General features: G+C 29.8%; 1 protein-coding gene across 1 annotated transcript in view; it reads right to left on the reverse strand.

Moving 5' to 3' along the window:
• The window catches only part of LOC113372312 (gamma-aminobutyric acid type B receptor subunit 1), a 303,069-nt gene extending 293,639 nt beyond the window's left edge, over positions 1-9,430 (reverse strand). Inside the window, exon 1 of the mRNA XM_026612635.1 lies at positions 8,920-9,430. Coding sequence (XP_026468420.1) covers positions 8,920-9,111 — 192 coding nt within the window. The 5' untranslated portion in view covers positions 9,112-9,430. The remainder of the gene's footprint in view (positions 1-8,919) is intronic.
• Between the last annotated feature and the right edge of the window lie 1,893 nt (positions 9,431-11,323).

The raw sequence follows: 11,323 nt of genomic DNA on the forward strand, positions 1-11,323 counted from the left end.
GTACAAATTCAATAGAAGTGCGTTACGGCAGACTCGAGATATCATTTCTATACTGGTCGATACGTACCGGCATCAACGTTGTATGCGTACCAGCATCAACGTTGTATGCGTACCGATATCAACAAGGAAATCGGCATAGATAAATAAACATTTTAAAGTTGCATTGTAGTATCAATCTTAATTTAATGAAAAATGCCTGAATCAGAAGAATATTTTACCCTGTTCCTTGAAAATAATAAAACAAATTTTAGTTTTTTGTAAACAAAATTTATTGACTAGAAATTATTTCTATATTATTCGTAGTTTCTATAAATCTTAGAAGTTATTAAAATGGAAAATATTTTTTAGGCAAAACAGATATTACAGCTCTTCAAAGAATGAGATTATATCACCAGCAACAATGTAAAAAAATACAAGCAGTCAATGAATGTATGTTAATTTTAATTACATGAAATTCTTCAAACACAAATACATGATGAGTGAAGTTGCAAAAACAATATCCACTGTCTGAACGAATATTATAGAATTTATTAATTAGCAATTACTTCATTTGTTTAATGAAGGGTCATTTCTAAATGCTAATTACAATGACAAACCGATCATGTCATATTTGAAGTACGACTTCAATTACATTAATATTTTCAAATATAATACATATTATTCATGCTATTATAATTATATAATTTATAATTTATCGTTATATAAATGTGAATAATGGTTGACAGTAATAAATGTGTGCATCACGAGTGTTACCATATTACTAATAAAGGTTATTCAAAATTATTATATGATATATTTATTTTTAGTTAAATGCCATCTTGTACAGTAGCAAATAAGTTTTACTTCAATCGGGTGTGATCCTTACGCGCACTCTTTTTTTAATTTACTATTTATTTATTTTTCTTTATTTGGAATTTATTAACTTCCCGTAGGGTAAGTTATTGTAATGGGCCGAAAATCGGAATTGAAAATTTTTACATTTCTCGACGTTTTGGAGGTTTCTGAACGTTTTGGCATACCTCAGAAAAAATGGATGTGTGTGTGTGTGTATGTGTGTGTGTGTATGTATGTATGGATACAAATTTTCAGTCACGTTTTAGGGCGCACGGATCAACCGATTTGAATGGTTCAAAAAACATTCGATTCCTATTGATAGGGAAAAGAGCTGATTAGTTTTTGGCAAAGGCAGGTCCAGCCGTTTCGGAGATACGGAGCAAAGAGTGCAGAAAATAGAAATCGAATTTTTGAGAGAATGGAGTATCTGATTTGAATGATCTAAAAAACATTCAATTAGTAATGATTGGGAGAAGTGTTTATTAGTTTTTGGCAAAGGCAGGCCCAGCCATTTTGAAGATACGGAGCTAAATATGTGAAAAATGGCAGTTTTTGAGAGAACTAAGCGTCCGATTTAAATGATTCAAAGAACTTTCTGCTTGTGTTAACAAAATAATTGATTTTGGAAAAAGAAATTTTGTTCCTTTTTTTTTTTCAGTTTTTTGTACATCGAAAATATTTCAGATTTTATTTTTAATTCTGACTATAGTTCTAATATACTTTACAAATAATTTTAACTCTGCAATTCAGTTTATATAATTCTTATAAATATTAGACAATGTTACTATTTATAACAATCTATTTGAAAACATTCAGTATTCCAGGGAAGTTCCAGCAATTTGCCTTAAGGCACGATGCCATAATTGCCTCAAGACAGAATTCCACTTACAGCTAGTTTCCATTTAAGTTTATTTATTTATGTATTATTATTTTTTCCATTTCTTTATTACTTTATGTGATTTTTTTATATGTAATTTAGCGCAATAAGTTCTGTCAATAACTCTGATTGTTGAATAATATTGAATGAATAAAAAAAACTAGTGGTATATGGCAACGTGCCTTAAGGCACGATTACAAATTGCTGGAACTTCCCGTATCGTAAGAAAATATTCGAAGAATATTGAATGTTTTCAAATAGGTTATTATAAATACTGCGAAATTGTCTAATATTTATAAGAATTATATAAACTGAATTACAACGTAAATTCATTTATTTAAAGTATAAAAGTGCGTTTTAGAACTTTAGCCAAAATTAAAATTAAAATCTGAATTATTTTCTATATACCAAAAAAATAAATTGATGGAAAATAATTTTCAAAAATTGTTTTGTCAACACAAGTAGAAGGTTTTCTGAATCTTATTATTTTCAAAATGGCTGGACCTGCCTTTGCCAAAAATTAATCATCATTTCTCCCAATCATTACAAATTGAATGGTTTTTTGATCATCCAAATCGGATATCCCGTTCTCAAAACCTCGATTTCTATTTTTGCACTCTTTGCTCCGTATCTTCGTAACGCTGGACCTGCCCTTGTCAAAAACTAACCAGCACAACGATATTTTAAAAACATAATAAACAATTATTTTATATCCGCCACTAAGATGATATCATAAATTGAAGATAATATTATGCTTGTTGCTGATATATTTAATAATTTCAATAAAAAGCTACAGTTTTCCGGAAAGAGAAAATAAATTCTATTAGGGTTCTAAACATCAAGCTGATATGTACAATTGATCACCAAATAATTGATAATTTGTAATAAAAAACAATCAGTTCTAGAAGCCATTTGCACCATCCTTTTAAGATTAATAAGTTTATAGGAATTATTTTATTAAGTTTTACAGGAAAATAAATATGAGTTATTAATTTCCATGTGCAATAAATTTATACTACTAATCAATCAAATATAATTTAAAATACAAATGAACATTTAAATATCTATAACAAAATGATAATATTTTTATTTAGTAAAAATGTAAAGTTTAAGAGTCAATTTTATGAAATGGCACTGAACCTGAAGACTGTTATGTATACAACGGTTAAATTTTATATCAGACATAAAGCGTCTGGTAAAGATATAAAGTTTTATATTTGATAGAAGCATTTAAATACGAAAGACTTGCAAACTTTAAATGTTGATGTCTGCACATTATATGCGACTCTGACTACAATATCTACTTGAAAACAAAAGAAAATCTAGCATCCAGTTTTATTATTATTTTCATGTCGTATACAATGTGCGAAGAGCAAATGTAAATCGTGTAATATAATAATAAATATTTGCTGAAATTATTTTTAATTTTCTCATTTGACAGGGACACATAATAAATTTTTGAAAGTTAGTAAGAAACACATTTCTATAATTGGAAATTAACTGGTAATTATAGTTCGATATAGTTGCTTGTTTGATACGTGTGATGTATAATAGTGCATTTGGTTAAGGCATTTAAAGGTTTATTTAAAACTGTATTTATATAATACAATTTCAATTATATCAGTTCATAAATAAAATACATAAAGCGCTAACGATTTACAAATATATTAAAAATTTCATGTATTCTATCTATTCGCAATATTAAAAATACAACATACAAAAAATGTGAACGGCCTTTGAATTTAAAAGCATTTCGATTATGAAAAAGTAATTCCCGAATATAAATAGTATGTAATTTCATACGTTCACGGATAACAATGAATTCTGATGCTGTGGTATACGAAAAATAATGCTATTTTAACGAGAAAGTAATACCAAAAATGTGAAATACCCATTATGCAAAATGGTAGTGAATTAATGAATTAATTTTGAAAGCAGGCAATAATGACTATACTATAGGACACTAATTTTATTTTAAGCATACTGATAATGCTAACGTACTTATACAGTTGGTTTTAAAAACTAGTTGTGAGTGGTATTTTTCCTTAAGGCAAGTTACATGAACTTCCCGATATGTGTAAATAATTGACTTAATCAATACTAAAACAATGTATTAATCTATGAGCGATTTATTGTAAAAATAGTATTTGAACTTTCAAAAACGAGTCCGAATTTTTCATTAAAACGCGAACGAAAATTTTTTTGATCTTTGCCAAAAACTAATCAGCATTCAATTTTTTTTTAATTTTTCAAAATCTTTTCATAATTGTGAGCTGAAACGTGGACGTACACTTTTTGCTGACAAACGATAGTCCTCGACAAAATACGTCTAATGGCTTTTGAAATTTTGAAATCGGTTCAGCCGTTCTTGAGAAAACGACGACGAAAGGTAAAAAATCGGCTGCCATACACACAAACTCATCCATGCATACACACACATCATTTTTCTAAATTTGGTCTCATTCGATTCTGAATACATAAAATCAAATCCGATTTTTGGACGAAAACACGGAAGTTAATAAATAGTGGGTCACGACATTGTGCAAGAACTTTCCGTAAAGTTATTTGCAAAGTAAAAATAATCTATCATCAATAAAAATTCATCAAAAATATAAATATAACAATAATAATAATTGTTTTAAATAATTATTATTAATTAACTTCCCGTAGGGTGAGTTATAGTAATCGCAAAAAAATCGAAAAATACATTTTTTTATATATCTTTACGTTTTAGAGGTTTCTGAATATTTTGGCATACCTTTGAAAAAATGGATGTATGTGTGTGTGTGTGTGCGTGTGTGTATGTGCGTGCGGATACAAATTTTCGTCGAGGATTTCGAATAATTCAAAAAACATTCGATTTGTATTGATAAGGAGACGTGCTGATTAGTTTTTGGCAAAGGCAGGTCTAGCCGTTCCGAAGATACGGGGCAAAAAGTACCAAAAACGGTAATCCAGTTTTTAAGAGAACGGAGAGTCCGATTTGAATAATTCAAAAAACATTTTACTTGTATTAACAAGATGAAGAACTGATCAAATTTTCATAAAGGCGGGTCTAGCGGTTTTGGAGATCTAGTGAAAAAAGTAAAAAAAAAATGACATCTGGCGGTCAAAAATGATCATTAGACATGTGCACATGTGCATCAGATATTTTATAGACATTTTAACAATAAGTATAAATTTTGTTTACATTCCTATGGGTTCCGTACCAATGCTTATCCGTTAGACGGCGGCGCGGCGCTTACGCGCTTCGATATTTCGTTTCTATGCAGTTAAAGCAGTATGATTGCTTTGAAAAAAAGTTCAAAGTTTCCAAAATATTTCAAAATATACTATTCTTCAAAAAGTCTTTTTTTCAAAAAAAGTAAATTTTTGTCAAAAATTTATAGTTTCTCAAAAATCTAATTTTTTAGAGTATTTTTTTTTCAAAAATCTTTAAAAAAAAAAAAAAAAATTGGTGCGGGAAGTTCCAGCAATTTGCCTTAACGCACGATGCCATGCGCTCCACTAGTTATATAAATAATTAAAGTAATTATTATAACTACTGTAATTTTATCATCGTTTATTTAAAATCTAATATAAGAGCTTATATTTGTGTGACGACTTCATCTATAAGAATAGAAACAGAATAAACAAGCACAGTACTTTTTGCCGTTTCTCCGAAACCGTTAGTTCTGCCTTCACAAAAAATTTCATTATTAGGTTTGACGGAGAGAAGTACTGCTTAGTTTTTGGCAATGACAGGTTCAGCCGTTCCGAAGATATAGAGCAAAAAGTGAAAGAAATAGTAGATTTTGAGAAAGCGGAACATCCAATTAGAATTATTTAAAAAGCATGAATAGTTTTTGGGCAAGGTAGGTTTAGCACTTTCAAATTTTTCCCAAATCGGCTCCCAAAACCAGCACGATACCTCTTTCAATTTTGAAAAAAACTAGTGGTGTGTATGGCATCGTGCCTTAAGGCAAATTGCTGGAACTTCCCGCCCCGTAACGAAATATTCGAGGCATATTAAATGTTTTCAAATAGATTATTATAAATAAATACTGTAATATAGTCTGATATTTATATGAATCATATAAACTGAATTGCAAAGTTGAAATTATTTGTTTAAAGTATATTAGAACTTTAGTCACAATTAAAAATAATTTCTGAACTATTTTCGATTAACAACAAAAAAACTTCTTGAAAAGCAATTATTTTGTTAAAACAAGCAGAAAGTTCTTTGAATCATCATCATTTTCTAAATTTGGTCTAAGACACAGATACACATACATATTTTTTTCATTGATGTTTCAGATCAGTTCGAATTTTCTGGTAAAAACAAACTTATCCTTCGGGAAGTTATAAAAATCATATTGAAGCCCTCACATTATTTAAATCAAAGACTCCGACATTAAAAATAATGATTCTGTGTTACGTAATGTTGTTGGATTGCTATTCTAAAATCCTACCTTATGTAGTGATAATAAAATATTTCGGCCATTTCCAATTTAATTTTGCTTATTTACTTAAAATTTTATTGAAGTCTATAAATGTTTGCTCTTTCACTTCATTTACCCGAAAAATATGTATACGAACGCAATACACTTTATAATATACGCCACGACACGACCCGAAAGACGACATTTTGGAAACTAATCCTTTCCCGACAAGTTGTTGCAACCTACTGTCATTTTTTAATATTAAATTGTGGCGCCATGTTTAGGACGATAAAAGAACTATAAAATTTTATTTAATTTATATAATTCAACCAATTTTCGTAGAATCAGTGCATAAATTTTATTACCATGTTGAATTTCATGAAATACGTCAAAACATTTTTTAACTTAATAAATTATTAAAGCACCTGCTTTAATAATTTACGTAGTATTTGATATTACTAACATCCCGTAGGGTAAGATATAGTAATCACCCAATAAACTAAAATGAAAATGTGTGAATATCTTTATATTTCAAAGGTTTTTGAACATTTTGCAAACCTTAGCAAAAATGAATAAATGCATGTGTGTGTGTATGTATGGATAGAAATCTTTGAGATTATTGAGAGACGTGTTGGTTAGTTTGGTTTAATAATTTGGTTTAACCGTTTCGGAGATATGGAGTAGCAAACAACTATGTGCAATTATGTTTTTGAAAGTAAGAAGCATCTGACTTGAATGATTCAAAATCATTTCACTAGTAGAGAATTGATTAAAATTTTGCAAAGGTTCAGCGATTTCGGAGAACGAGAAAAAAACTGAAAAAGAAATGACATCTGGGGGTTGAAAATCAGATATTTTTCACAATATGAATCAATCAACCTAAATTGGTATCAAAAACTTTAAAATTAAAATAAAAAAATAAAAAATTTCAGTTTTTAAAATATTTCTAATACTTAAAAAAAAACAGTATTTTCGTAAATTTTGAAAAAATTCAAAAAATTTCATGATGTTCAAATAAAGCATTTTTTTCAATTTTTAAATATTCATTGTTTTGACAGATTATGTTTAATTAAATTTAAAAGAATGTTTTAGGTAAATATTATTTAATTGTAGTATATTGTTTTATTCATACACAGAAACATTAAGTAAATGGGCCGCAAGTGTTACTAGAAACTCAATTTTTTTTTAAATGTTAATATGAAAATTGGCTAATTGGTTAATATGAAAAACTCTTTTTGGCATTATGACACTCCTTTTTGGTAAATCAAATTTTTATCAAAGCCTTTAGTATTTGAGTTTTTATAATCATTTGTTTTCTCATTTTTAAATAGAAATAATGTTCTCGAATGCCTTTATTCAATCGTCTTGATTAGGTTTATATATATATATATATACTAGTTGACCCGACAGACGTCTACAATTTTTCAATATAATATACTAATATTTACCGTTTACCTAAAAATAACTATTGTTTTTTAAATTACTCTTCACTTCAAAATGCATGTACATTTATAATATGAGCGATGTTAAATGTAGAACTGCTTTAAATAAAATACTGAGTCTCAATTCCCACACAATATTGGAAATTGAAGTCCTTTAAGCGGTATAACATAACCATAGCCATAACCATAACATAACACTGGTACTTCATGTTGGATTAAATTAATGTATTTTTTTATTATTTGAGATATCCAAAATTGCATCTTAAACTTCTTCTAATCGATATCGTGATGGCCGAATTGTATGTTTTCATCTCTACTTTCCCATTTGTTGTTATAAAGTGATTTTTTACGAATTTTAAAAATATTGTGGAAAGATTAGTGAAAGATGCAAAGTAATTATATATTGAAGAAAAAACTATATTGAAAATTTAATACCCGAATCTTATGTTAGCGCCCCCTAAGGCGTGCACTCGTATTTTTCGCATGCATCGCATCAAAGGTAGGACCGACCATGATTAATACTTAACTTCATATTTTAAGTGAATTAATTTGTCATAGTGTATTTCATATTTTTTATTCATAATCATAAATTTATTAAACATATTCTAATATTGTTTAGGTTCATAAGTAAATTGAAATTTTTGGCAGATGATAGTTTTCATTTATTTTCAATGCAAACAATGACATGTCAATTTTTTCCATTTATTTCTACAATATTTCACATTCACCCCAGTAACAAACTTTCTTTAACCAACTTCAGAAAGATTTATCAAAATCCGAATAATCGTTAAGGAGGAGTATACAGTGAGTGCTCGTAATTTAATATTAACTTTATATAATAGCAATAAAGCTCAAATTGATTCTACGTTTTAGTTAGAAAACGTTTGTATTAGAATAAGAAAAGGGCTGCTTTTAGGGTTTTCCCGACGGTTATTTGGTTTTTCCTCGCCGTAAGAACCATCCTTGGAGTTCAACGAACATTTTAGAAAAAGAATTGGCCAAATTGGTCCACGCGTTGTTGAGTTATGCGCTTACCAACACATTTTGCGTTCCATTTTTATATATAAGTTATATATATATATATATATATATATATATATATATATATATATATATGTATATATATATATATATATATACAATTTATTGTAGTTGACTATTTTAATAAAATAAGCGCTTGTAAATTTACGGTACTCATAATAATTTATTTCAAAATATAAAAATAATTGTTATAATAACTGATTAATTCTTATTTATCATTGATCATTTTTATTTCTCGCATGTTTAATTGTGGTAAAACACCACTAGTTTACATATACCTAAATATCATATGTGTAATATTTACCTCGCTATCGTTGCTGTGCAACCGCAGCTTAAACCCCGGCAGCAAATCTTTCCGCCTATTGACGTCCTCCAGAGCCAAATTAGCCGCCGGCATGCAAGCTTGACCGCCTTGCCAGCCACCTTCACCGCCAATCGGAAAAATCCCGCCGATATGTAGCACATTCTCATCATCCGAATCATCACCTCTCGTCATGCGAGACGCGACGCGGTCTTTAGACTTCACTTCACTTTTCGGATTCACGAATTGAACTTCATCAGCAATAATCGCATCTTCTAACACCGTCACTTGCTTTCGTTTATCAAACCGCGGGGGGTTATTGGTTTTACTATGGGTACTATTACCCAACAAATCGGTTATGTGTCTATGTTTGATTTCACTGTGATGTCTTACGCCGAGTGTGACTTCGTGCACGATTTGATCGGTTTCTTGACGCGCGTTCGAAACGTCGTTGGGATAAAGCGGAGATTCGGTTTTAACGTGACGCGTCTTGCCGGTGGAGACGCCGCGCGCGACTCGGAGGACGTCGTGCGTGACGTCACCGCAGTGACATGGAGCAGGCAGGAGGATGCAGCACCGCAGGAGGAGAAGCAACCAAAACGAACGCCGCACGCTATGCAGCACCCGCCACTGAAAAATAATAAAAGAACTATATTAACATTTTATTTTTGTAGTATTATATAATTTAATGTCCTAATTATTTTATGGCTTTTCCAATTGGTTTTTACTTTATTAACTTTCCGTAGGGTGAGTTATAGTAATCGCAAAAAAATAAATTTTTTCCTACTTCTAAGCGTCAAATTTTCTTAACATTTTGGCGTACCATAGAAAAAATTGATGTTTTGTTTTTAAATTTTTATTGGCCTCCGCTTTACAGCACTTTAAACCACCTACATTATTCATATTATTTTTCATCATATTCTATACAATTCTTACATATATATTTCTTATACATTCATCATATATATATACTATCTCTTCTTATATCCTAATCTTCCATTCAACTTTCTTTCTTCAATTCCATTAAATTTTCATGCTTCTTCTTGTTTCTCAATATGTTCTTCTCATCTTCTAAACTAAACTCCTATTTTCCTTCTTACTTATAATACAATTCTTAATCTGCTTTAATATTTTATATTTTTAATTCTGGTATTGCTGAAGATTTGAACCGAATTCCTCCGGCGTGTGAGTCGAGGACGCTACTGAGTATGCTATTCTCGCCACAAAATGGATGCATGATAGATACAAATTTTTCGGGACGTATGATGGATACACATTTTTGATAACGTTTTCGGGAGCACTGCTCAACCGATTTCAATGATTTAAAAAAATCTTCGATTCCTATTGACAAAATAAAAAATTTATTATTTTTTTTAATTGAAAAAAAAATGGGGGCAAGTCAAGCGATCTCGGAATTAAAAAAGAGTAGCAAATTTCTATGGGTTTGGTACCAAGATTTAAAGTATTCCACATTCACTTAAACGAATGACCTCAGCATTTTCGACAGCATAAATCAACCGACTTAAATAAGTTGCAACATTTTCAAGAATTTTCAAAATTGTGAAATAAAAATCGGCTTATTTTTTTTTTCAACAGTTAATTACAAGAAATCGGCTCGGCAGATTTTCATCTAAAACTATTCAGTGTCATTCTAAACTAATATCTTTTGAACAGTTTTTGATTTTTTAAAATCGATTTGGTAGCATAAGCTCAAATGTGGACGAAAAGTTTAACACTTTTCGCAAATTACAAAGAAACGGCTTGGCAGATCGTCGCACAAAACTAACAAACGATAGTCCTCGTTGAGATACATCAAATGGCTTTTAAATTTCTGAAATTGGTTCAGACGTTCTTGAGAAAATGTCGATAAAAGGTTTAATTTTGACAAATCCCAAAACACGTTACTAAGTTTTGCAATCTTTGATGAATTTTAAAAGTTAAACTACATATCGTAGGGCCGTAATATGTTAGTATGATCTATAAGTCTATGCTATCTACCGTAAAAAAACATAAAAATCGCCGAAATAAATAATTTTAGCACTTTATTACAAGAAAACGGTCCGGCCGATCTTTACCAAAAACTAATCAGCACGATTCTCAACCAATATTATTCGAACTGTTTTTGAATTTTTGAAATTGATTTAGAATTGCGGGCTCATCGAGGTACATCGAATGGCTTTTAAATTTTTGAAATCGGTCCAACCGTTTCCCAAATTTGGTCTCATTCGATTCAGAATAGCTTGAAACGTCAAGCGAGAAAACATAAAATTAGCGAATCGGATTTTTTGACGAAAACAAATTTCTCCTTCGGGAAGTTAATAAATGGGTAGTTAGAACATTTGTCTACGTCACACAACATAACATACTCATTTAAACAATCTTAAATCATATGAGTATAATAAAATAT

Source organism: Ctenocephalides felis, unplaced genomic scaffold (assembly GCF_003426905.1).
Source record: "Ctenocephalides felis isolate EL2017-DRISC unplaced genomic scaffold, ASM342690v1 CF-g0.4_SCAFFOLD_01604, whole genome shotgun sequence".
Classification (NCBI taxonomy): Eukaryota; Metazoa; Arthropoda; class Insecta; order Siphonaptera; family Pulicidae; genus Ctenocephalides; species Ctenocephalides felis.